At 50.2% G+C, this 27,629-nt stretch overlaps 1 protein-coding gene across 5 annotated transcripts in view; it reads left to right on the plus strand.

Moving 5' to 3' along the window:
- Positions 1–27,057, plus strand: part of EXOC6B (exocyst complex component 6B) — a 307,042-nt gene extending 279,985 nt beyond the window's left edge. For all 5 annotated transcript variants that reach the window (XM_075752860.1, XM_075752862.1, XM_075752864.1 and 2 more), the window contains 2 exons: positions 16,287–16,399; positions 21,297–27,057. In XM_075752860.1, coding sequence (XP_075608975.1) covers positions 16,287–16,399; positions 21,297–21,423 — 240 coding nt within the window. In that variant the 3' untranslated portion in view covers positions 21,424–27,057. The remainder of the gene's footprint in view (positions 1–16,286; positions 16,400–21,296) is intronic.
- The last annotated feature ends 572 nt before the right edge of the window (positions 27,058–27,629 follow it).

Below are 27,629 nucleotides of genomic sequence, written 5' to 3' on the forward strand. Positions count from 1 at the left end.
ATAAAGACAAATCCGTGGTGTTTTATCCTTCCTCAAACACTGCTGTTCAAGCACAGGAAAGGGCGAGCAGACGGCTTGGCCCGGCTGCCTGCTCCTGCCTGCCGGGCTGGGCAGGATAACGCGGCGGAAAGGAGTGAATGAGGCAGCAAAATGGTGAAGGAAATGCGCGTACCTACGGGTGAACCCTGACGTCTGAGAAACCTTGAGAACAAGAAACGCTTTCAATAGAAGGAAATCACCCAGCGTGGTATTGTATAGTGCCAGCGCCCAGCTGAGGCAGCCCCCTCGGTTTTGGGCTGAAATTGCCCAGAAAAAGGGATGCTCGGCTTCATAAGCGGGGCAGCTAAGGCGGGACTTAAAGCTGAGCCGTGTTTAGTTTAGGCTTGAGTGCATCGATGTCGTGCGAACTGGCCAGGTTCTCGAGGGTCTTGCTGGTTTGGGAGGGTTTTCACCACCTGTGGTGAAACAGTCAGGAGTTAATGGGTCCCTCAGACCTGGAACCAAAAGTCCGGTGCCGAAACCTGCACGGCAGTTCCCCAGCCGATGCGGGTGCGATATGTGAGGTTCCGTCTGCTCTGGCAAATCCCCCCATGCTGAAATTACTTCTACATTAAATTTCTCTGTCTTTTTTTCTTAATATTTTTATTTGCTGTCTTTTTCTCTCTTTTTTCCTTGTCTTTTTTCCTTTTTTCTTTTTTCTTTTTTCTTTTTTCTTTTATTTTTTCCTTTCCCCCCCTCTGTTTTTTTTCTTTTTCTTTTTTTCCATATTTACTTCAAACCTGCCAGAGCAGTTTTCTCCTAACGCATTTAAAATTCCCCAAAGTTTTGAAATTCTTTGCCTTTGAGATCCTGTTGAGCGCTGGGACTGGCTGCCGCGGGACCGGGGCAGCATCGGGTTTGGGCAGCACACTGTGCAGCACGTCCTTAAACGGGACAGCACCTTTTGGGGCCCCATCTCAGCCATCAGGAACAACTCTCACCCCAAACCCCCCCTTTGCAGCCGTACCAGTACGCTTAAAAGAGGATATTTAACCCCAAAAGGCACTTTCTGCTATTTCCTCCGGCCCTTCGCAAAGCCTCGCGCCGCCTCCCCATCGCCGCCCCGGCCGCGGGTGTCGAATTCCCCGCTCTGCCGGGACCTCGCTGTCGTCCGCTATCGCCTTTTTTCCCCGTGAATTGCTTTACAATAGGGCGATAACTCCGCGTGCACGTCGTAAAACATCTCTTCCCGGGATTTATACCCTCGATGTCAGCGCAAAGGTGATTTCGCAGCAGCGGTGCCTCTCCTTTCTCTCCTAACCCGACTCTTGGCATCCGAAATCTGCCTTTGTTTATACCTTTCCAAGGCTGCGACAATAAGCGCGAGGCCATCCAGAGGTTAGTGTGACACCGCGTAAGGAAAAGCCTTTGCTTTTGTTTTCAGACTCCTCCGAAGGTTGAGGGTTTTTATCTACGACAAACAGCCATAAATCCTGCTGGTCCTGCCCGTGCCCAGGGCTGCAGCGCAAACCCGGCGGATGCAATAGCAGGATGAAATGCTGCTTCAGCTGGAATCCCTCTTGATGTTCAGCCTCTTCATTGCATCATATTTAGTTACAAGAAAGCGTGCCCTGCGAGGTTTTGGGGGGGGTTAGTTAATTGGAAGCTGGATTTTGGTCACCCTGGATTTTTTTCAGGAGGTTTTTCAGGATGCCAAAAGCAAGTGTCGCATGCTTTCTGCGCAAGAACGCTGTATTTTTTTTTCCCCTACACATTAGTTTCCTGCAAATTTAAAGTTCCCTAAATGTTTAGCACGCCCCAAAAATGGAACAGGTTCAAATAAGCTCAATATTTTCTCAAAAGGAGAGAGCTGCTGTAGGGTGAGAGGTAGCTGGCCGGGCTCCCAAACAAACCTGACATGAGCGTGAATTTTAAATCTTCCTCTTTTAACCCTTCCTGGAAGCACTTTTTTGGGGGCTCACCTGAAAGTCTGGGGTCTAGAGCGTGCAACCCCCCTAAAAGCATCGGCTTGTCCATTGCCGTCAGCTGGAGCCCAGCGATGTCATGGCCTTGGCGTGTAAAATCTGCTTTATGCTGTAGCTGCTAAGAGGAGTGATGAACCATCCCAAGGGGAGGTTTGGTGGTGTCCACTCAACCAAAGAAGAGACTTTTTTACAGCGTGGATAGAAAATATAAGGTGAAACAATGGACTTTAATCTTTACATTTTCCATGGTAATTTGTTAGTCTCTAGAAGCCAAAGAAACACAATTATTTTGTTCCCAAAGTCAGGCGTTACCAAATTCACTGATATCTAACCTTCTGCAAAGTTATTTTATTTCTGTGTTTGCTTTTAGCCAAATGTTTCCTACCAGTCTTGTCTTCACAGCTGTTTTAAATATCCATTTGCTTGTGCGTCTGCCTCTCTGTAGAATACACTAAATGGCTCTAAATGGCTCTCGCTGTTTTCCAAACGCTATTTCAGACTCTGGAAATATATATCCCGTGGCCTTATAAAAATAGTTTAATCAACCACCCAAATTGCCGGGTTACTTCACGGGCCAAATTAGTTTTGCAGGTGACGCCGCTAGATAGGAGGAATGATGGCGCCTTTTGAGGGGATATCTCTGGAAGTCGGGGTGTTTGCAAAGCTGTGCAAACCTTTTCGGTGGGAGCTGGCAGCATCCAAGGCCACCTCCCCCATCCCCTCATCCCTGTCCTCTGCATCCCCTGCCTTGGGCAGCAACCCCGGTGACTCCGATTTCTTCTGCACTGATGCTGGATCCATCTCCTTTGGACGGGCTCCTGCGAGCTGTGCTGGAGTAAGTCTTCTCCACACCTCGAGTGCTGCATTCAGTTTTGGGCCCCTCGCTACCAGAAGGACATTGAGGTGCTGGAGCGTGTCCAGAGAAGGGCAACAGAACTGGTGCAGGGTCTGGAGCACAAGTCTGACGAGGAGCGGCTGAGGGACCTGGGGTTGTTTAGCCTGGAGAAGGCTGAGGACAGACCTGATGGCTCTGTACAGCTCCCTGAAAGGAGGTTGTACCCAGGTGGGGGTCGGTCTCTTCTCCCAAGTAACAAGTGATAGAATAAGAGGAAACAGCCTCAAGTTGTGCCAGGGGAGGTTTAGATTGGATATCAGGGAAAATTTCTTCACCCAAAGGGTTGTCAATCCCTGGAACAGGCTGCCCAGGGAAGTGGTGGAGTCCCCATCCCTGGAGGGATTTAAAAGACATGTAGATGTGGTGCTCGGGGACATGGTTTAGTGGTGGCCTTGGCAGTGTGAGGTTAACGGTTGGACTTGATGATATTAAGGCCTTTTCCAACCTAAACGATTCTGTGATTCTCCTGGGAGGCTGGTGCAGGAATCAGGGTTGGGGGGAGCCATGAGGACAGCAAATGGGGGTAAAAATGCCCATTTTGCTCAAAATGTTTCTTCAGTGCTGCAGCACGAGCAGCTCTTGCATCCTCCAAGCTCCCCCTTTACTGTCTGCTGGAGCAAGGACGTTTCCCTCAGTGAGGACCAAACCCATGACAACTAAATGATGGAAAGTACAGAACCACATCTTGGTGCCCCATCACCCACTCTTCCAGATCCCCATCTCCTGTTCTGTTCTTTGAACCATCCAAGATGCATTTCCCTCTGCAAAAGTTGTATTTTCATTTTATAGTTGTTCCCCATGTGCCACCCCATCGAGGGGGATGCCGTCTGGTGGCTTTCTTGTTCACCCTGAGCACCTTGAAGAACTTCATGCTACCTCCAAATGACGCTGCTTACCTCCGCAGCCCTTGCCCCTGATGAACATTAAAGAGGTCTGTAATTAGGAAAGCGGCATGTTTCCAGCCTTGCAAGCAGAAAAAGGCTGTTTATCCAGCCAAGCAGCAGCAGAGCCAGCGCTGGAGCCTCATGGTCCCCGCTCCGAGCCCGGACCACCCGCGGGTACCACAGCCGTCCTCCCGCATCCCACAGGTGTTTGAATCCTTGAAGCAAACAAGACCAATCCTTTTGTTTCCTCTATAAAAAAAACCCAACAAGAAGTAGTTCCAGGTCTGAGCCTGCCTCCTGCAAAGCCAGGCAAGGGCACTGCAGTGTGTTTTCTGTTTACAGTAGAGCTTAAAGAAATAAGCATCAGTTACATAGGGGGAAAAATGAGAACACAGTCAAATTGGACCCCAGGGCAAGGCTCGCCGAGAACAATAGATCTGCTAAACAAAACTGCTACGGATAAGGAGGAAGTTATCATGAAAAGCAGGGGATATATGAGTTTAGCTTTGAGTGGTTTTTTGTTTTTTTTTTTTAAAAAAAAAAAGGAAGGTATTTCAAGCACTTGAACTTGAGCGTATCTATTTCACCGCCCAGACGCTCTCCCCTCAAATGGCCGAGTGACCTCTGCGGCAGGAATCGCCGCTGCCAGCGCGGATGCTGAGCTCTCCCTTTCCTTACGTGTCAGCTGGGAGATGAAGAGGCGGCTGCCTCTGCCTCCCGTCACACGTGTGTCTTGAAAATAAGTGGGAGGACGGCGACGGGTTGCAGTGCTTTGCGTGAAGAGGGCAGCCAGAGTTTAGGAGGCCGTGGCCTGAGAAAGGTTTCCTGCTGGGCGAAGGGACCGCCGGACCCGTTATCAGTCCTTGTTGCTCTTTTCTTTTTGCTTTTTCTTGAGTCTTTTCAAGCAGAAAGCCGTGCAAACCCTCTACGGGTCATCCCCGCTCGCGGTGGGTACCCGGAGCCGCTCGCTCCTGCGGGAACTGCCGCAGAGCCCGTACACAACTCATTGCATGCGCAGGAGAGGACGGCACATGAGCTGCTCTGTCTCCCTCCTCTTCCCTCAAATAGCTGCTTCTCCATCTCCTGCCCGTGCCGGTGCATGCCAGGCTGGTTCCCGACAGCTCCCGGCATTTCCATCGCTCCCCCTGCCCGAGGACAACGGGAGGAAGTGCGCCGATAATGCTCATTAAATTTATAGCCGCGTTGCGCTGTAATGTTTAATCAAGGTTACGTGACTGTGTGCTGCCGCGCAGGGTACAAGTTCAATGCAAGGTGAATCTTGTCTGAGATAATCTGAAAGTTCATTCGGAGGTGAAGGCAGCGGCAGCTTCTCATAGACCAGCTGGGGTTAGCGAGAGGTCACATCTTTTTTATTTTTTTTTTTTATCCCCTTTTTTAATCTGTAAACAAAAGAAAAATGCAACTTTGCAGAGGACTTGACATCAGCTGAGCAACAGGAAAAATAATTGTGTCGTGCTGGCCCCACGGTGCGGTTTGGTACCCAGCGAGCACCCGGCTGCGGGGAAGGTGATGCCGGTGCCTTTAGGGACGGCAGGAGAGGTTTAATTTAAATATCACGGCTTTCTCATACTGGGGAAAGGAGGGACCCTAATTGCTGAGCTCAGAAAGACATCACCTGTCCCTGCTCCCCGCTGCCACTGAGACCCCTCCGACATGGAAAACACTGCGCGGTGCCCCTCACCGGGGTATCTGGGCATCACGTCCTGGCTGCCGGTGGCACCAAGCGGGGCTGTATTTATCTGGAAACGTGGCTCAGTTGTCCTCTGGGCAGACCCTGATCACTCCGCAGGTACCTGATTTGCTGCTGAGCTGGTGGGGAGCATTAACCCCTCCTGGCCCAAAAGCTTTCTGGCTGTGAGTACCTGCTCTGACAACTAATTGGGAACATTTTCCCCTAGAAATGTGGTATTGAAAGTGATTTTTTTCCCCCTCTGTTACTATAGAGTCGATGATAGAGGTGGTTTGTCTGTAGGTTTATTTGGAGGACTGCTGCTCAACCCACGGTCTTGTGTTCAGGGGGGTTTGTGCTTTTTTTTGTGCTCTTGTTAACTCTTCTCCTCCCTTACTATAGAGCATCCTGACCTGCCACTGAGATAGTGGGATTTTTCATGTTATTCCTTAACGTTTTCTTCCAAGACACTGATTATGAAGTGTGGGTCAGACAGAGCGAGGCAGATAAATGCACGAGGCTGTATGCACCCGGATTGTGGCAGCAGAGCGGGTATTTCTGTGTACACGGGGTACCTGAACGCACGGTGCCATCATCTCCCAACCACGGAGCAGGGGCTCTTTTCCCATTAGCAAATCCAGCTTCTCCTCCCCGTAATAGCTTCAAAAAGGCTTCTAAGAATAATTCTGTACGAGCTGAGCGCTTTCCAAGCATTACATCCCAAATCTGGTCCCTGTAAACTCGGATGCTGACCCCAAGCATTTAGCCAGGCTTCATCCTTGTCGGGCAGAGCGATGGATGCACCTCCCGGCCGTGTCCACGGAAGGTCTGAGCTGGAGAGGCTACCGGGGGGATGCTTCTAAAGGAGACATCTTTGCTCCAGGAATGAATCCCCTTTTGTGACGGTTAAATGGAAACGCAAAGTGTTATTCAATAGCGGTCCCTGGAGAATGGTCTTCCGAGGCTCTTTCATTTCTTTTGGCCGCTGCCCACTATTGTCTCTTTGTCTTACGCAGATTGTAGGAGCTGGAGGGTAGAAATACGGGCATCTTCTCTGGGCGGAAAGCACCATGCTAACTTGTGAACCTGCGTGGAGAATTTGATGAGTCTAAATAATTATTTTTTATGAGTGCAAATTGGCTACAAATCCGGCAAGGCAGAGTTTCCTTTTGTTCTTTTGGCCATTCATAAAATCCCCCATCTGGGTGCTTATCGCTAGAACCCACTAATTTTCTTCTGAACCATTGAAATCCCAGTGGTTGTGTACCAAATAATTTTCATGCCTTGTTGGGTTGTGTTGGGTTTTTTTTCCAAGTGGCGTTGCACAGTGCTTTACAATGGCCAGAGAAACTTGGGATTTCCCTAGAATTCAGTTTAGCCTTCCCTGCAGGCAAGCCTCCAGCGAATGACTAAAGCCATGATCCTGCACCGTCAAAGTCAGCAGCAGCGTGAACGAAGCTGGTAGGGACTTTCCAGCCGTCTTCAAGATTGTCACCATAACACCACGTGCTAATCCTCAGCATCCCCACCCTTCGCTCTTGAGCTGCTTTGCATCACTTCTCTTGAAGCCCGACAACCTTTCGTGGCTCTTTCATGTGGTTTAGTGTCGCAGGCTGGGAGGAGAAGGCGGATTCCTCAAAGCCACATTTAACCCAAAAGGGAGTTTTTCTGCCATAAGTGCGGAAGTGAGCTACAATCAGAAACGCAACATTTTTCGGGTAAAATTGTGTTCGTTAAGATTTAAATAAGACCCTTGGAATAAATATCTTCTGAAACAGTAGAAAAGTCAACCCGTGTAATTACAGCATTACTTCAAAGCAGGTGGAAAGCCAGAGGTTTTCCTCCTAATAAACGATGAACATTTGCAGATGGAAAACCAGAAGACCTTTCTGCACACACAGTGCAGGCAAAAAAGCTTTCTGGAGACCTTCCCCTGGAAATCTGATGTAAGAAATACAAAAAACCTATAAACAGGCAATAATATGAATCTGACAATAATCCAGCCTGGACAGATTAGGGCTTTGTTGGACTCAAACCTTTCTCTGTTACATACTGTCCCATCAGCCATAAATCTTTCCAGATTCTTCTCATGTTTTTTCCAAGAACTGTTTCACTTTTGCAATTATAAGTAAACAGAAAAAAAAAAGAAAAAAAGAGGAGAGAGAAAATTGCTGCCTTAACTTGCAAAATCAATCCAGTTAAAATGTGAGATGAGGAACTTGGAATCAGTCCTTCTCGCTCCAGCATGAGTCTTCAGGAGGAAGGACAGCCCCAGGTGGGACATCTGCCTGGGAGACCTGGAGGGGTCACTTGAGCGTAGCGTTATTGTGCCTTACAGAGAGGTCCAAGCAGGCTGGACAGCACCCTCTGATCTAAAGTAACTCCTGGAAGTCCATCTCTCTCTTGCAGGCAGGTCTGGTAAGCACCTAAAATAAGATTGACCTTCCCTGAGCTCTATGTGCATCGATCCCTTGGCTTGTGCATCGCTTTGGCTTGTGCAGTGTCAGGTTGCTGTGGGTGCTATCCACCCCATTGCACAAAGTACACTCAATGTGTAGAGAAAATCTTAGTTTCCAGTGAAATTGGTGACATATCATAGAATCATTGATTCATAGAATCACAGAATGTTTGGGGTTGGAAAGGACCTTAAAGATCATCTCGTTCCAACCCCCCTGCCACGGGCTGGGGCACCTTCCACTAGACCACATCTCCTCCTGCTTTCATTTAGGCCATAATTTTATCCTCTGTGTCTTTCACAAGTAACCGAACAAACATTACGTTCCAATTCCTGGTGCCTTTTCTTCTTAGTAATGCTATTGTCCAAACCCACGTCTCCCCATGGGTTAGAATATTTCTTTCTCTTTCAGTGTTTCTTTCCCACGAGGCATAATTGAAACCTCACCAAAATAAATTATTTTGAATGTACTTGTCTGTGGCTGCTGATGTTGGAAACTCTTCGGGCTTTTGTGCTCTGTAACAATTACCCGCTGGCTGGTGGTAGGGGTGCTCAACCGGTGGTGGGGATGGGTTGTGGGCAAGCTTGGGCATGGGCAAACTGGGAATTGGCATTGGTTTGGATTCAGTAGTTTCTTGTGATTTATGGAGGTACCCAGCAGGACCAGGTCTTACCTGGGTGTTTTCTGGTCCCGCTGGAAGCATCTTGTCCCTTCATACAGCTGGGTTTAGGTAGGATGATGGTAGGACCCAAGTGCTGCCTTCCTCTGAGCCTCTTGTTGTCACCTTTATCAGAAGAGCTGTGGTGTTTAATCAGCAGAATGAGCCTTTTAAAGAAAAGATCTTGCTAGGTTTGTAAGCTGTTGATGTGATCTCTTGCAAACTGAAGCCCAGCTGGTTTGTAGAAGGTGTCGAGTCAAAGGCTGTTCATTCTGCGTGCTGCCCACAACAAGGACTGGGGAAGAGGAGCATCAAACTTAGAGGCTATAAGGGTAAGGAGGGATAGTAGAACTTTTTAGAGCTGGGTTTGGCTTGGTTCTGAAAATATTCCCTCCTTCTGCCCCCCCGAGAGAAAGGGCAGTTGCTCATGAACATGACCCTCAGCAGATTTCCGGGCAAGAGTGCTGCCTCCAGCTGGGAAACCCCCAAATCCGACTTAATTAGCACTTCTCTGTGCCCTGGCACCCAGGGCATGCAAAGCTCATCATGAAAGCCTGGCCGTAACCCTGTGCCATAGCTGTCCCTGCTGCGTTCATCTGAACCTCTCCCAAAAACCCACCGCAAGGAAGATCTCACGCACCCACTGTTGGCACCACCTAGACCTAGGCCAGGCTCCTCCAGACACCTGGCTGTCTCCTGCTTTAAGACGCAGCAAGTTAACTCTAATTCCCTTGGCTCGGTTGGATGTGAGAAGCCTGGGATAATTGCATTTAAATTTGTTGAAACAGGTTGCAAGATTTTCCGGCTAATGGTTTTGGGTCATTTTTCCCTTTTCATCCTTTGGGGTGTGTGTGCGCACGTGCTGATGGTGTTTGTTTTGGGTTGTTTAATAGCAGTTGGTGCTTTGCAGAAGTCATGTCAGGCAGTAACACCTCGCAGCCGGCTCCGGCCGGCTCCAACGTGTGGCCCCTGAGCACCACGGAAAGTCAACAACTCCTGGTAGAGAAGATTGTGTCTCCTGCTATACGTGTGCTTGGAGGAAGAAGAACTAAAAGGGTCATTAATAGCTGCAGGTACATGAGAATTCCCTAATTTGGGCTTCTATCAAAGGGAAGGTTTAGTTCTTTAATGGATATTTCCCACCACCCCTCATGATGTCTCGTTGCTGGTGGATCTACTGATACTCTGATGGTGTTGGCAGAGGAAAGTCCTTTCCAAGCCACCTTGCTGCTCACTCTTGTCACCGAGAGTAAATATTGTGGTGGATGAGAAGAGAAGGGCTGTTTGTTTCTGGGCGAGAATCACAGAACCATAGAACAGCCCAGATTAGAAGGGATCTTGAAAGATTGTCTGGTCCAACCTTTTGTGGAAAAGGGAGCCTAGATGAGATGATCTACCACCCTGTCCAGTTGCATCTTGAAAACTTCCAGCAATGGGGACTCCACCGCATCCCTGGGGAGGTTGTTCCAGTGAACAGTTGTTCTCACTGTAAAAAATTTCTTTCCTCTGTTGAGATGAAACCTCTCCTGGTGCAACTTGTAGCCGTTGCTCCTTGTCTTCTCCATGTGGCTCCTTGTGAAGAGAGCGCCTTCATCCTCCTTGTAGCCACCCCTTAAGTGATGGAATACTGTGATGAGGGTCCCTCTGAGCCTTCACTTCTCCAGGAAGAGACCTAGACCTTGAAATAAAGTGAGAGTTAGTCTGCAGGACGGGGTCGTTTCTCCTTTCGCCATCCAGTTACTGTGTAGCCACGATGCTCTCGTGCTAGATTGGATCTGGCGGTGGCTCTTTTATAAATACCAATAGTTCATGCGTGAATTTGGCTCCGCAAAGTCAGGATATTAAAAAGCAAAAGGGCCGGGGCACAGGGGAAGACACGAATGTGAGTGCAGAGGTGACGATGGCTTTTTTGACTTTAACAGGACCGAGGCGCATGTCTCTTATGCAACCAAATCCCTTTGCCAGGGACTGAAAAAAGCAAAAAGTTTCCTTGCTGGGAGCAGAAGGATGTGGTTTCCATTTCTGACTGGACTGCAGGCTGCTCTCATGTCTTGGAGCAGCTCCGGTTTTGGACAGTTGCTCTTTGCTTTTAATTCGGACAAGTTTGGCTTCCTGCTCCGGTGGATGTAACATCGAGTCCAGTGTTGTGGTGGTTCTGTCCCGGGATGCTTTTCCCTCTGCTAGCAGGGGACGATCACACGCCTCTTCCAGTAGACTTATCCATGAGCCCAGAGCATTTGGTGCGTCTTAAGTTTCCTGCAGGTCAAAGCGTTTGGGTGCAAATCCCTGTTTGTGGATACTCGGAGTGGCACCACATCAGTTCTGCGGAGGGAAAAGAGGAAAAAAAGAAGAGCCAGGTATTGCATGAAGGTTAGGAACTCAGGAATTTTCATCTGTCCTGCAGTAACACTTGACCTTCGTCTCTTAGGCTTGAAGAGGGGAGGAGAGATCCTTGGGGTCGAGAGGATCTCGTATCTAGAATTATCCCTGCAACATCATCCTGACTTCTCTGAGATAGGAACAGGCGTTTTTGCATGGGTTTATTTTCATCTTAGAAAACATAGGTCTCCCTTTCCTGCCATCTTCTTTATCTCTAGCCACCATGCATCACCTCCCAGGGTTGCGCAGAGCCCGCTGTGCTGCTGGTACAAGCATGCGAATGCTGGTGCTTTCTTCAGTCTTGTTCCAGAGGTGCTGGCAGACCTTGCAAACTGTGTTTTGAATCCGTTCGGCTTCACATGACATTATTTCTGGCTTGGCTGAAAGAATTTTACTCAGATTCGGCGGTCATCTCTTGTCAGACAGAACATACCGTCCCGCTTCGCTTTGCATCTGGAGGGAGAAGCTTGCAAAGTCATTGTGATGTCCCCGTTTCCTTTGCGTGCAATCAAGTTGCAACCATCCTTTCCCTGTACTTGACGTGAGGGCCGTAAAAACATGCCTTTGCTTTGAAAAAAAAAAAATAACGTTTTTGAAGAGTTTGAGATGGTGATATTGCAAGGGGAATGAAAAGGAAGTGTTTTTCGAGGTGGAACTGAGGGAAATGGGGAGAAAGTGCTTCTCAGCCGCTGCCAAGGGGAGCCTGGGGCAGGGCTGGGAACTGGTTCCCAGTTTAATTCTTTCTTTCCAGAGTTGCCCTCTCTTGAGTCACCATTTGAGTAAGAGCTCATATATGTGTATAAAGACGTTTTTGGGTTTTTTCCCCAGGACCTTTCTTTTGGAGGCATGCTCAAAACAAGCTCCATTTCTTCATTTTTTACGAATACGTACGTGAACCTCTCCCTGCCCTTGCAGCCGAGATGCTTCTCGTGCCCCGGGAAGCTGTGAGTTTGCAGCCCTGCTCTCTGCACGCCGCACGTCTGCAGCTTTCTGAGCTTATTCCACTTTCGTATCATCGTGGTAAAAGCTCCTCTTCCCCCCCCGCCCTTCTTCTTTTCCTTTCCCCCCAGTGTACATGCTGTCGAGTTTGATTTATAGCCTTGAAAAGGAGACTCTAGTTTGAAGAATTAATGGTATTTGCATATTTTATTTGGAATCTCCCCCGGCAGGCCCGCCGCAGCCCAGCGCCGCTGCGCAGGCAGGTTTTTCCTTTCCTTTTTTTTTTTTTTTTTTTTTTTTTTTGCCTTCACTCGTTCAGATTTAGCAGCAGAGGTGAAAAGTTTAAACAGTAAAACCAATAAAACCACATTTATGTGACAGATAAATCGTTTCGAGACAGCTTGCCATGAGCCGTCAGGCTTCCTCCTGCAAGACCTCTCTCCTGCAGAGCACGACCCGCGGCAGAGCCCGGCAAGCGCCGGCAATGCCCTGTGCTGCGCGGCAGCCAGAGGCCAAAGGTGCTGGCCCCGGCTATCCTCGGGCCTGCCTCGCCGGCAAGATGGATGTAGGCAAACAGTTGTAAAATACACAGGCCATCCGTCACTGTCGTGAGCCGGCCGGGGGGAGTCTGGCTCTCCCAGTGCTTGGGGAAGGTCCGGTCCAGGGTGGGAGCACATTTAGGATGGGGCTTATTTGGAATTATGGAATCATTTAGGTTGGAAAAGACCTTTAAGATCACTGAGTCCAACCGTTAACCCAGCACTGCCAAGGCCACCACTAACCCATGTCCCCGAGCACCACATCTACGTGTCTTTTAAATCCCCCCAGGGATGGGGACTCAACCACTTCCCTGGGCAGCCTGTTCCAGGGACTGACAACCCTTTGGGTGAAGAAATTTTCCCTGATACCCAATCTAAACCTCCCCTGGCACAACTTGAGGCTGTTTCCTCTTGTCTTGTCACTTGTTACTTGGGAGAAGAGACCGACCCCCACCTGGGTACACCCTCCTTTCAGGGAGTTGTAGAGAGCCATCAGGTCTCCCCTCAGCCTCCTGTTCCCCAGGCTAAACAACCCCAGGTCCCTCAGCCGCTCCTGTCGATTGGCCCTTAACAAGGCTTGTTGTGCAGTTGATCGGGGCTGGGGGGGGGGGGAAGTGGCAGAGAACAAAGGCATTCAGTACAGAGGAGCGGTGGTCTGTTTAGTTTTACCAAAGTAACAGCTCCTCATCAGACTTGTGCTCCAGACCCTTCACCAGTTCTGTTGCCCTTGTCTGGACACACTCCAGCACCTCAATGTCCTTCTGGTAGCGAGGGGCCCAAAACTGAACGCAGCACTCGAGGTACACCCTCACCAGTGCCGAGTACAGGGGGCCGGTCACTGCCCTGGTCCTGCTGGCCACACTGTTTCTGATACAAGCCAGGATGCTGTTGGCCTTCTTGGCCACCTGGGCACACTGCTGGCTCATGTTCAGCTGGCTGTTGACCAGTACCCTCAGGTTGTTAGGGTTTCTCTCAAATGTGCCTGTTGCGTTCTTGTAGTGATGTGTTCAGCTGGAGCTACCTGACTGGTGTGATGAATGAGAGTAAAATCATAGAATCACTGACTGGTTTGGGTGGGAAGGCACCTTTAAAGCCCATCCAGTCCCACCCCCTGCCATGGGCAGGGACACCCTCCACTAGCCCAGGTTGCCCAAAGCCCCATCCAACCTGGCCTTGAACACTGCCAGGGCAGCCACAGCTTCTCGAGGCAACCTGTGCCAGGGCTTCACCACTCTCATCACAAAACATTTCTTCCTTATGTCCAATCTAAATCTACGTGCTTTCAGTTGAAAACCATGGCCCTTCATCCTGTCACTGCAGAACCTTGTAAAAAGTCTCTGTCTTTCTTATAAGCCCCTCTTAAGTACTGAAAGGCCACAATAAGGTTGCTCCAGAGCCTCTTCTCCAGGCTGATCAACCCTAACTCCCTCAGCCTTTCTCCATAGCAGAGGTGTTCCAGTCCTGAGGCCATTTTCATGTTCTCCTCTGGACCTGCTCTAATAGGTCCATGTTAAAACAAGTCCTTAAAATAACTTACCCCGACCATCCCTTCATGCTGATGCCAGCGCAGGGGACGGTGTGGTGGTGCATCTTCAACGCCAGCAAAGGGAGAGCTGCATTGCTTCAACCTGGCTGAGTTGAACTGGGCTGGAGGAGAGCTGAAGCAAAGTTGTGGGATGGGGGTGGCCGTTGGGACAAGGACCATGTGCCATCCCAGCCAGTCATCACCTGGCCCTGGTGGGAATGGCAAGCATTGGCTCAGGCTCCTGAGCTGGAGATCAAGGCCTGAGCTGCCCTAGATGGCTGTTCACCCGACTTTTGCTTAAAAATCTCCCCGTGCTAGACTGGCCACGTTCTTTGAGAGACGTGCGTGGGAGGGTTCTCCAAGCCCTTTCCTTACCCTTCCTCTGAGCTACTGCCTGGTTCCCCAAGCTTCTGCTGTCTTCCCAAGCCTCCTGTTCGTGACATCTCCTGAAGCTTTTTATTTTATCTTCTCCTAACCCACTTCTAATCATCACCTTTTTATCTCGGTTCTTCTTTTGTCCCTTTCTCTTGGGGCTTTATTTCTCCTGGGGCTTTACTTCCACTCCCCATGAATGGCTACCTGGTCCCTCGATGATCTGGCCATGCACTTTCTACAGCAACAACTCGTGCTGCTTTGTTCGTGGTTTACCAGAGGCACGTTCAGTGTCCTCCGGGGCCACCAGCAAGAGGACTTTGGTGTGTTGGGGGGGATCCGATTTAGGCTCTGCAACCGTGCAGCTACCCGCAGCAGCCGGCAAACCCGACAGAAGAGTTTTGGCCTTGCTGTGCTGTATGAAAAGAGCCTGTGAAATCATATTTAAGATTGTCTCTTGAAGGTGCCCTTTGGAATAAACTCCTGCCGATGATGTTCAACTTGGGTTTGTAGTTAACACAATGGACCCGCCGTACAAAGCCGTGCGGGACCGCGGGCTGGAAAAGCCCTCTTAGGTCCCGGCTAATCCGTCCCCCCCGCCAGCCTGGGGGATTGTTCCTGACAGCTTGTTTTCTTTGCCCTGACCTACATAGTCAAAAAGAATCTTGTTGCACATTTTTGTTTTGTACCTTGAGGTCTCGGAGGAGCCAAATCCCCTTCTTGGCAGGGCGGGACGTGTTGTTAAACAGTGCTGGAGTCTCCAGGAAAACCATGGAGACGCGGGGACAATGAGCTCTCTATGGTCCTTGCTTGGCTGCGGGATGGTCCTTCTTCTCCAGGCTTCGGTGGTGGGCGCGGGGACGCGCAGACGCGAGCGATGAAGACGTCGATGCGCTTGGCAGCCTGTCCTGCAATAGAGCGGTCACAGCAGCTCTCCAAGGCAGAAGGTTGACGGGGCGGGGGGGAAACTCAGCCGCTCTTAATTAACCCATTTTTAGATGATGGAGAGGAAGGCTGCATCTCATACGTCTTCTCATACGTGCTCTGGTGGGTGGAGGGGCAAGTCCTCTTAGGGGTGAGGAGGTCCTTGTGTGGCAAAGGTGTGGGAGCTCATCTTCGAGTTTTAAGGAAAATAAGGATGCAAAAGGTGGAGTGGGAGAGGGCATTTAGGAAACCTGGGATGTTTGCTCATCCCTCACCCAAATCACCTGGGAGGGATGGGGCCCCAAGGGGGTCCTTTGCGGCCGTGAAGGGCTTCAGATGTGAATTTTGTGAGTCTGGAGCAGGGACTGTGACAGACGCCTGAATTAATCCACTTTTTCCTTCCCCTGCTGCTGAGGTCAGCAGTGGTTTCTCTAACAAACAGCTGGAAACCACCTGGGACTCCCAGTCTCCTCTGGTGGCTGCGTTCACCCAAGATAAACCCCTGAGCTCCTGGATGGGTCCCACACCTCCCCAGGGAGCTCTCATCGTAGAGACGCTTACAAAGCTCTTGGAAGATGTTGAGATGGAGCAAGCGTGATGAGAAAACCTTGTGGCATGGCTCAAATGATGCTGGGGGTTCTCTGGGGACAGAAGGAATTTGTGGTGACTTTGACCCCAAAAGTGCCCTCCTGCTGTAGCTGCGAGCTTCCCCTCCTGACACCCCACCTCCTCGGCGTGTCTCAGTCCTCAGATCCCCTGTACCGCTAGTTCACCCCAAAAATAGAGATAACGTGGCAGGAGTGCTCCATGGCTAAGTTAGTATTGTCATACACAAATTAATATTAAATATCAATAAATTAATGATTAGATATAGATACGTTAATAATTAAACATTAGCAGAATAATATTAAATGAATGAATAAAGACTGCAAGCCATTTTTTTGTGGTTACCACCACCTGCCCAGGATCTTTGCCAGCTTTCAGATAAACCACCTGCTCTCTCGCCAGCTTTTTCAAATCTTTTATTTCTGTTTGTTTCTGCTCTCCCGTGGCTGCTGCAGCTCTTAGACCTGTTCATCCAGTGGGACTGGTCAACGTATTTGGCTGACTACGGACAACCTACGTGCAAGTATCTTCGCGTGAACCCGACGACAGCCCTCATCCTGCTGGAAAAGTGAGTGCGGGTCCGGACACCCGGGATGGTTTTCACCCCCCCATCTGGCTTTGGAGAAGCGTGTGTTTTAGCAGCTCATTCCATCCCGCGCGGTGCCTGGACGGAGCAACCTGGGGAGCAGGAGGCTGCTTGTGATCCAGGGAGCAAAGGTCTCACCCCCAGGTGGACAGTGGGAGCTCACATAGAAAAATCCCCATTTATCCCACTGACCTGAATTCCAGGTTTTGTATTGACTTGGCTGAGGGTCTGTCTTTTTGCTTCGCTTTTAAGTAGAGTTTTCCTTGTCTTACAACAGACTTCCACTGTAGAGGTGTATCTCAGGCCCCTGAAATAATTTAAAATTTGCTAGCCTGCAGACACATGTATCTCCCTTCTGTTGGATCCGTGGAGGGGATCAAGTGCTAAAAGCCCGGCTAGGGGACAGGGACAGTGTCCGTAGGTGGCTGTGTGCTCCAAGGCTTGCTCTTCGTGAGGACACGCTCTTCCATAAAGCTGAATTTCAGCCTCTTTGAAGCCTGTCGTTCATGTGCTTTGCACAGCTTCAGCCCAAGCCCTGGAGCTGTGCCGAGGAGCAGTGCCGGGACGTGCCGGGGGCTTTGGGATCCCTCCTGAAGCACCGCGAGGCGGCTTGTGCCAGTCCTGCAAGCCAGCAGCAAGGAGGGAAAGCCCGTGAGTTTGCTGCAGACCCAAAGAGTGGGATTTGCTTCGCTTCTAACCCCTCTAGCACGTGGGAGTGAAGTGCCACCAGTCACCCGTCCTGCCCCTGGTAGGAGGTGGCCCAGATGACACTTTCTCTGGTAGACCTTGTCGTGGTTTAGCCCCAGCCAGCAGCTGAGCACCGTGCGGCCGCTCACTCACTCCTTCCTCCGGGTGGGATGGGGAGGAGCATTGGAAGAAAAAGTAAAACTCATGGGTGGGGATAGGGACAGTTTAATAATCAGTAGTAACGTTCCAAGCAGCTCATGCCGTGGGCGCTCCACTGCTAAGTCTTGCGTGGAGGAGCAGTTGGGTTAGGTTTACCGTGAAATTAGACCCTGAGGAGGAGTTTGAGTTGGGTTTTGGAGTACCTCTCTCTCTTGCTTGCAGAGGAGCAGTTGTCTAGTTTAGAGTTGGGGCTGCGCTTTCAGAAGACCGACCCTGGTGTGCTTCTGAGCTTTGGAGTTGCATCTGTGTTATCTGTGGTCCACAGAAGCGCGCAGGAGAATAGCTGATTTCACTGCAGCTCCTGACATCCAGATGTTATCAATATGGCACACGGGGACTAACCTTAGGTAGTTGCTGGGTGTAAAGCACTTTTATACATCATAGCATTGGTTTTCAATACGTATTTCTATGCGTTGTGTAATATGCTGTTACGACATATTCGCAACCCAACATCCATGATGCAAAAGTGTGAGGTGTATTCAGAGCTACCACTAAAAAGGTAAACTAAAGAGCTGTCAAAAATCTGAGAGCTTGGACATGAAGCAGCTGGAAGAGCCTGGGAATCGGGAGCAGGCAGTCGGCTGGGTTGCTGGGAAGGCAGTGGGAGTGGAGGAGGGCAGCTCCATGCTCCTGGCCGTTTTCCCCAGGTAGTACTGGAGCGCGCAGCATCCGTGCTCGGTGCTGTTATTAAAAAGCCACCAAGCCCAGCTCGGCTTGCCAGCCTTCTCCCAAAAGGGATCTCATTTGAAGGGCAAGCTTCACATACAGATTTGCTTTCCGGAGGCAGCCCCGGTGGAATCACCGGGTTGGCACTTGCATCTCCCGCATCCTCGTGCCGTGGCATCGCCTGCGTGGCATCGCCTGCGTGGCATCGCCTGCATGCTCCAGCGGGCTCTGCCCTGTCCCTGCTTGGGCTTCAGGCCCTTTGGGGAGTCTCTGTGCATCATCCACCAGCTCCAGCTCGCCCGAGACTCTGCGCTGACCTGGCCGTAGCTTCAGGCACGTCCGCTCCCCTCCGCGCTCCGAGCCTACCTCCCCAGCCCTCTCCGTAGGCAGCCGAGCTTTGCCGACAAGGCGACGTGAAATTCTGATCCGCTGGTTCATTTTGTAACCTGTTTTCATCATTATCTCTTTTCCTAATCACACATCTCTCATAGGATATCACGAGTGTAAGTATGCTGCTTGCTTGGGCTTTTACCCTCACCTTGCAGTGACTTTATTGTTTGATTTAAATGGAGCACTAAATGATCTAAATGCGAGCTGTCTTTGAAACGGTTCCCTCCGGTAACTTTATCGTCTCAAATGCACTAATTAGAGCTAAAAGAGGAGCTTTTACTCTGTTGCTTTTTTTTTCTTATAGATTAATTTAAACAAAGCTTGGCTCTATTGAAGGTGGTGTTTGTTGACAGGGGTGGGGACAGCGCTGAGCTCTCTCTTTCCCTTCCTCTTACTTCTAATTCTTGCGCTAACGCACAGGGACCACGTTACAAAACTGGGCTCGGTTGTCCCAGGGCTGTGCAGGCACACACTTAAAGAAGTAGAAGTGTCCGTCCTCCAAAGAGGTGCTCAGCTGCATTGCCTCCCTCTTTCAAACCTGATAGTCTTGGTCTGGCTGCACCAGTAGATCAGGGACCGGGTGCTTCCTGTAGCCAAATGCTGGAAAAGCAGCAGCCTGGCGTTTCTGAACGCCTTTGACACCGACCACGTTGTGTCGGCTCGGTGTCTGCCTGCGGGGCTCTGAGGGCAGGACCGGAGCCGCCGTGGTCTCCTCGAGCAGGTCTGCAAGCTCAGCCTCTCCCAAGGATGCAGCCCATCCCGACACTGCCTGGTCCCTGGCACAGCACCCAAATTCTGCAGGGTTTTGTGTCCCATAGGCATCTTAATTCGTTAATAATACTTAATAGCTTAGTGCCTCTACCTTCACGTGGTGTCTGAAGGTATCAGCAGTTCCCAACCCCCCGCAGACACTCGTCCCCAGTTTAACAGACCCACCTACCCGGGTTTGGTGTGGGATCAGTGCCCTGGCTGCTTTTTCATCCCAAGCCAGTAGCTTTATCCAGGCAACTCCTTTCTAATCATTCAAACACCTGCAAAGGTTTTCTTGTATACAACATGCACTACTTCAAAAACATTTCATGGACCTGACCAGGTCCCACGGGATCAGAGATGGCTCCGAGGATGCCCAGGATGAGAGGGCAGTTGGGGCAGAGGACACTCTGCTGTACATTCCCCGTGCGTTACCTGGGGGTGACTGCAGCAGGCAGCGATGGAGAGGGATGGGTGCAGCTCTGGGTGGAGGTTCCTGACGGTACAGGTTTACTGGCAGTCCCCCCCCCGAGCCTGTGGAATACAAACAGAGCTCTCAGCCCTCCTGGTAAAGCGCTTTGAGACCCGCTGGAGCCGTACAGCACTGCCAGAGGAATGGGTGTCCCACGGGAGGGTGGTTATTTCCAAAATTCAGGATACTGAGACCTCTAACCTGTGCGACTGGAAAACCCCGCTTTCCATCGGTGCGATCGCTCCCTGGTTCTTGCGGCGGAGCAGCTGGCAACCCGCTTTGGTTACAAAAAATAGAGAAAGAAAAAAATAAATACTTATTTTGCTGAATAAAAGTGCTCCAAGCTATCTTGTTACTGTTGGGAAAGCAGCTCGGTTGTAATCCTGTGTCTTTGGGCACTTATAACTTTAGCAAATTAGCCTTTGGGATAAAGTTGTTATCCTTGTTTCCAGTTCCAAGCTGGATGTTTTTGGGAACATTTCAGATTCCCTTTGGCTCTGTTTAGGAAGATTGAAGCATGAAAAACCTTAGATTTTTTTTTTTTTTTTTTTAATCGGTTAAATGAGTTTCAAGAGATTTGATTTGTGCTCGGTTAACTCAAACCCCCCCCGGTTTGATAAAGTGCCAACTTCCCAGGGACTAGCAGCGCTGCATCCCAGTCACTTTAATGCTTCATTTAGGTCCCCAAAACCGAAAACACAGGCTTGTGTGACTCGTCCAAAGCCATCTGCCTCTGCCAGATCTGATTTACCGAGAAAATAATTTACAAATTGTGGTATTACAAAAGAGCGGTTGCCAGCTGAGAACCAGCAGGTTGGATGTTGGGAGCCTGATACCTTCAGGAGCTGGTGAAGGGTTGACCCTTGTGGGGTAGTTTCTCTTCCCAGCACATGCCTTGCCTGCGTAAAGCTCACGCTTGGAGCGTGCAATAAGACCTGATACCCCCCCACCCCAAAATATGTCTCCGCGAATGCAAGCGTGCATGAACCCCCGGCTTTGCATGGAGGAGAGAGATGGAGCTGCACCAGCTTCGCCTTCAGGTCCCATCCCACCACCCGCTCTTCTTGTCTCTGGCTTTTTGGGGAAGTCGTGGAGATCAGTACGCTGCTTCGTGTATTGAATGTAATTTTTGTTAAAAATACAAATCTCAAGAAGATTTTTAAATTGAGGAAACCGGTGCTGGATTCCTTCCTTTAATATAAATTATATTATATAATATTGTCTAATATTTCAAGCTCACAACTCCAAACCTTTCCGGCTGCCGCAAAAGCTGCATCTCTTGGCCGCATGCGATGCACCATTTCAAATAAGAAGCCTTAATGCTGTGGATTCGATGCTAATTTTTTAATTCCCTCCTAATATTACGGTGTCGTCATTCACCACTTGAGAAGGTGACGTGGGGACGTAGCGAAAACTCTTTGGAAGGGGCGAACGATGTGCATTTTGGTGTTAGAGATAGACCCTTTGGTGACATCGATTGCTATTTGGGGGCTTTAAAGCAAAAATGCAAACTGTGTAAAGCCTGCACGTGGCTTGGTATGCCCACCTTTACACAAATATGTGATAAACATGGGGGTAGAGCCTTTAGATGCGGTCATCTCCTCTCGCTGTCAGAGCCTGAATACGGGCGCTTTACATGCAGTTCCTTCGTTGAGCAGCGATACCTGTGCCATAACCTGTTTCTGCTCTGCGCAGGATGAGAGACACGAGCAGAAAAAACAACGTTTTTGCCCAGTTTCGGAAAAACGAGAGGGACAAGCAGAAGCTGATAGACACCGTGGCCAAGCAGCTCCGCAGCCTGATCAACAGCCATCACTCGTGAGGGACTCGGGGACCTCCTGCCCGCGCCGGTCCCTGCACCGCAGCCTTCCACATGCCTGGACTTGGGATTCTTGTTCAAAGAGAATATATGTATTTTTTTATTCACCTGTATAGTATTCATGAAACCTACCCTGATGACAAAATGTTCCTTGTTAAACAATCCCGGGGAAAATAGGTGGCACTACTTGTAAGGTGGTGTCAGGAGTCTGCTATTATAAACTCCGATTTTCAGGGGTTTATAAAGTGACGGTAAATCCTGAAGCCTGAGAGAGAAGTTCACACCCAGACTATTTCCTTTTTTTTTTTTTTTTTTTTTTTTTTAATAAGCCAAATTGAAAGAATCGGTCTGACTTCCTTTTGTTAACTTATTCAGTTGCAGAATGAATTGAAAACAAAAAATATAGGGAGGAGTCGTGGTTTTGGGTTCTTCTCATGGCCTCCGGTAAAAGGAGCAGACGTTTAGAAAGAGGGTCACCCGTTGGCTTGTTTTGCCAGCTTGGGTACTGGATTTAGGTCAGAAAAGAGGCAAACTGATTTCCCAACTTTTCTCCTCTTTTTCGTGGAAGGGCTGGTTTCCACCTGAGGCTGCAGATCGCTGGAGCTGCGACCCCTTCCCGCGTGTCTGCCACCCCTCAGCTCCATCTCTAGGACCTGCCGGTGTCTTTGGGACCCGCGCTGAATGTAGAAGGGCTTCAAGAGCTGCCTCGTTAATTGGATTTGGAAAGGGAGAGCCAGAAGGCAACCTGGCAGGGTGTCCTGCGGCGCTGCTCTGGTGCTGGGATGCTGCTGCTGGCATCCTGCACGGTCAGGTAGCAGGAGAGGAGGGATGCTCAGCAGGGACTGTGCAAAGGCAGGCTGGGCTCTCCTGGTGTCCAGGACACTCCGTTCAGGGGTTTTTCCTCTCCTTCCACCTCTTTTCCATGCTGGTGTCCTGTCTTTCTTCTCCTCCTGATATGGTGCAATGGGGTAAAGTCCATCTGCTTCCCGTGAGCTCTGGCTGGCGCCGCGTGAAGAACAGCCCTGCAAACCCACCGCTGCCCGCGACGATGAGGAGGGAGCTCCTGGAGGTGCCCGAAGTGGAGGCAGCAGGAGATGCTCCGTGGAGCAGCATCGCTCATCCCACGCCCCGGCTCAGAAGTGCCTACGGACAAAATTCCCCTCTCTGCTCTGGAGGTGCCCAAACATCCTCCGCTCAAATCCAGACAGCTTTTGGGGAGGACGGTAATGCTACCAACAGGACTTGAATCCCAGGCTTCGGGATACAGAGAGAGGGCACTTTCGCCCTTATCTTCTCGTTACCCTTGTGACTAATTACTGCAGGTGAAAGCTTATCCGGCCTCTTCCCCCACCTCCCAAACCCTGATGTTAAAGGGAATTAAAATCTTCCTGGTGGGTGGTACGGCCCTGACGGTGCTGCTGCAGCGTGAGCCGTGCCCGTTTCCTACCCTCCTTTGAAGGCGGTGGGTGCTCTCAGCCCTCAGAGCGCTTCTGGAAGCGGAGGGGTGCTCTGCTTCCTTCCCCTTCCCCTCCCTCAGCGCAGGATCCCGAAACTACAGAGGGCCGGGACTGGTTCGAACGTCACCGCATGGCGTTTGCCGCAGGGCAGCAGCAGGGTTCTGGTGCGTTCAGGCCCTTTGCTCGCTGACCACACGCACTTTCTGCTCTGTGTTTCTTGCCTGGGGAGCTCTTCTGACACTCAAGCTCTGGGTGCATGAAGGGGATGGTGCTTTATCTTCCCTCCTTGTTCCTCAGCAATACTTCTCTTAATTATTTTATTTTTGATAAGGGTACGTGTTATTTAACCCTGAAAGTAAATAGGCACGTTGTCGGCAGTGACCTTCTGGGGCTGTTCTGTCCCAGTAGTCTCCAGCCACGAGGACCAGTGGATTATTTTCATTAACAGGAGGGAAAAGCCAAACTTGGCTTTACGGTTCCTTGGTTTTGGCTGGGGGGGGATCAGAAGTTACTTGCTTCTTAACGCCTCTTTGAAGTACATGTAAGAAGGATGGAGGAAAAAAGAAGCAGCTGAATGAAAGTTGGTTTTAGCGTGCCCAGAAAGGGATCATCATCGCAGATACGTCTACATGCGACCCAGCAAAGGCTTGCAGAGGGAAAAGTGAAAATGAACTCGGTCCATTCCCTGCTGGCAACTTCTTTCCTGCTCTCCAAAACGCTGGACCTGAGCGTGAACCAGCCTGGGGGCTTCGCCACGGCCCCCGTGAGCCCCAGGGGATCCACAGCTCGATCTTGGCATCCCAAATCCTGCACAACCGAGAAGGAAAAACTGCCCATCTTGCTGGACTCTGATAGGAAACTGTTCCTCGCTGAACTGCTGGGGAAAGGAAGCAGACCCATCCTTACGGTCCTGGCAGCGATGGGAGAGCCCTCAGCCCTCCACCCACGAGCCGCAGGACCACAGGGAACTTTATTCCTCCTCCTCATCCCTCGGCGGTGCCACCCTGGCAGAGACGTGGGGACAAGAGTGTGGCAGGGGTTGGCAAAAGCGGGTGGGATCGGCTGGTTCAAGCATCAGACCCGAGCTCCTACCCAGAGGATGGAGATCGAAACAAAAACCGCAGCTACTCGGTGGTGGCAGTAACGGGGGAAGCTTCAATCCACAGGGCATTTCAGTTAAGGACCAGTAAATAGTAACAAGCACTTTAAAATCCTTCGGAATCAAGCTGCTACAGATGCTGGCAACGGCGTCACTGAGCATCGGCAAGCATGACAAATAAGGCGCTCTGGCATTTCCAGTTTTTATTAGGGGGAGGATAGACTGTCAAACACAATTTTTAATCGCTTTTGTCGGCCGCTGGCTTTGCTGCCAGGCGAGGCGGTGCTTTGCAGCCAGGATGATTTTTCTCTCCTCCGTGCTAGGTGCGGGATGAAGGGAGGAGGAGCAGGCACTGCCGGGCAGCATCTCGCCTCCGGTCCCCGAGACACGGGGAAGGGGCTTTGTGCTGCTGACAGTGCGAGCAGAAAAAAGCATCCAGCTCCTGCCACCACCTTGAAACTCCATTTTTTTCCCCCCAAAGGGTGACCCCTATATTGCACTGCACAAGGGGTGCCCGCGTAAAAACCCCAAGGCAGCTGGGTCTTGGGGCAAGACCTTGTTTCAGATGCTCCAGCCAGCTCCCAGCCTTCCCCATCCCACATCTGGGCTCTTTTTCCCATCTCCACCGAGCTTTAGTTAAAAGAGAAGGGACACGACACTGCCGTGCCTGCCCGGCATGGATTTCTTTGCTCCTTCAAGCTCTGCTCAGAGAGGCCGGGACTGAAATCCTGCAAACTGGCTTCTGGCGCTCAGGACTTGCTGCTGGGAAAGTCAAGCTCGGCCAAGGGAGAGATTCAGCGAGTTTCTGATTTCGGGAGGTCAAGCGCCTAACCACAAGTCACAGAAGGGGATGAAAAATAGCATTTTGGTGCTCTGGTCCTAATTAACTTTTTGTTCCAAGAGATGCAGTTCCATCCCTTCAAAATAAAATTAATCTTTTAAACAGATTGCTTAAAAGCCCTGGAAGACATTTAAAATCCCCTCTAAATCTTTTACTAATGATTGGTATCCTCCAATACGGATGGTATTGCTTATGAGGGAAAGGCTGTTGCTATAAATTTATAAGGGGGGTGGGAAACAGGGACAGAACTCTGCTGTAATCAAGATTTGCAACCCCCAAAACAAATAATGTTGTCATTAACACCTCCATGTACATACAATGAACCTTCCTTAGGTTTGTTTTTTTTTTTTTTTTTAGGCAGTGGCTGTAGAAAAGACTGGGTTATCCCCCCGCGCTCCTCCCACCCAGCAAACATATTTCAGCACCAGTGGGGGGAAAAAAAAAAAAAAAATAACAAAAAGGACAAGTTTGGCTTCCTGAGAAGCATCTGCTGGTGTGATCTTCTTTATAATCTCCAGGGGTTGTGCAGGCAGCCCAGGGGTTGGCAATAATTTTATGTAAGGTCTCTAATGCGCTAACTTGCAGCCCAAAGCGTACCTGTACGTTAGGGGGATGGTGTCCGTTAGACATCAGCGGGTGTGCATGTGTGTGAGAGAGAGGAGGAGATTTTTTTCTGGGGTTTTTTTTGTTATTCCTAGGGCTGGAGTTCAAGTCAGATGCTCTTACTAATTTTGCACTTTGTTCTACATCCAACCCCAACTCCAGGCTCTGATGGGGGGTGTGGGGGAGAAGTTGGCCGGTGCTTTGTTCGAGGGGCTCTTTTGGTTTTGTTTTCTTAAAAATTGGCTGATTTTGTGCTGCTGCAAAAATGGATGTTTGGGCAGAAGGCGTGGGCGTTCGCATGCCGGCCCCAAACTGTTTGGAAGATGCTGGGGGACAGCGTGGAAAGCGGGGGCTGAGATGGAGCCGGGACCACTCCGACGGCATCGGCTGCTGTCGGCACATCCCGCACTGAAGCTGGTTTTAGGGTAAAATCCTCCCCTCCTCCCCGAGGTAGCGATGCTGGGAAGTGGCAGGTGAGGGAGGTTTGTGGTAGGTGTCCCTCCAGCATCCCTTCACCCCTGGGCAGAGACATCTTTGCCCTCGGTTGTTTCCTACCTCTCCGCCACATCTCCGCTTGGCTTTTCCTTTTAATTCTGGGGTGGGTTTGGTGAGGTTTTTTGAGCATCAAGTGGTTTGGAGCATCAAACCACCCTCCCACGCCTTGGCTGGATCCCATCCCTGGATGCCACAGGGATGCGGGGGGTCTCTGCACCCCATTTCCTATGGGTGCCCAGAAACCCCACGTGTCCGTGTCCCCCCCACCCAGTGCAACTCCGGTGTTTATCGCACTGCTGGGGAGCTCGAAGGGAATCCGGCTCACAAATACATCTCATCGCAAATGACTTCAAGATGAGCCCATCTCTGCTGTTAACTGGGAAAGTTGTGCGTTTGAGGGAAGCCACCCAAATACATGATGTTCTGGGTGGGATTCACCCCAAAAACGGCGGCTGGAGTGGGGGGGCTCAGGCTGGGACTGGGGGACGGGTTGATGTGCTTCATCGCTAAAACTGCTGCTGCCGCTCTGGTCTCAAGCTCCTCTCCTGGCCCCGGGGTCGCGCTGGGTCCTCGGGGCCGGGCTGGGGGACCTTTGGTCAGAGACACCATCCATCCCACCTGCAGCTCCTCCGGCTCGGGGCGTAGCACCCCAAAACCTCCACGGGCAGCTCGGGGTCAAAGCTTCTGGAATCCAGTCTGCACCGAGTCGCTTTCTGCCTCGGCTCATCCCTCTGATTTTGTTTTGACACGAAAACGCACCCACAGCCCCAGCCCCAGCCCTCCCTGGCCGCCGGCTGCTTGCGTTGCCTTTTCTCTCTTTTTTTTTTTTTCTCTGTTGGGGGGAAGGACGTGATTTTGTAAACTAATGTGATGAAAACAGCTTTTTTTGCACAAGTCGTTGCACAATAAGGGGAAAATTTAGTAAACTAGGTTTAACTTTAAAGGGAACTTTTTTTTTTTTCCTTAAAACTCACTAGCAGAGCTACTGATTAAAAGAAAAAAAAAAAGAGATGGACTGATTAAAAAATGGACTGCATGGTTTACAGGTTAAATTGCGTTAGAAATTAGCATGTTGATTTCGACTGTACATTTATCCTATTGTAACTTCTATTAAACAATACCGCATATAACTGTTTCAATAAGCGCCTGTGGCTGTGTACATCCCTGCGAAGGCGCTGCCTTTGCCTTCGCCTCCCCAGAAAAATAATCCTAAATCCCATAAAAGACAAAATTCAACATCCCTTTTGTACTTTTGTTTCCTACTGAAACACCGGGATTGACTTCTTGTCCCATGGGGAGACGACCTCTTAACGAGCGCTGGCTCCTGCACCCCGTGTTGCATTGCCACGCCATGAGCTAAAGCTGAGTTTTGCCTAATTTGGTGGCTGTTTTAATTGGTTTCTGCCATAAACAAGCATGATTAAACCCAAGCCTGGGTTTGAAGAAGTAGCCGCCTTGCTCTCATTGATTACATCTAGGTTTGCAGATGGGGAAAGTAATCCTGAGCAGGAATTAAGGCTCTGGAGGGCAGAGCAGAGATGACAGGCAGAGAGGGGGTAGCGTTGGCTTTCTATGAGAAATCTTGTTGCCCGCTCACATTGCATATTTTCTTTCATGGTATTTATCATCCTTTGCAATTTGATGATTATATTAGCATCGGGGTTTTGGTTTTTTTCTGGCCCTAACTGTGTTAGGATATTAGATTCCCCAAGTA

The sequence above is a fragment of the Balearica regulorum genome, chromosome 4, assembly GCF_011004875.1.
Source record: "Balearica regulorum gibbericeps isolate bBalReg1 chromosome 4, bBalReg1.pri, whole genome shotgun sequence".
NCBI lineage: Eukaryota > Metazoa > Chordata > Aves > Gruiformes > Gruidae > Balearica > Balearica regulorum.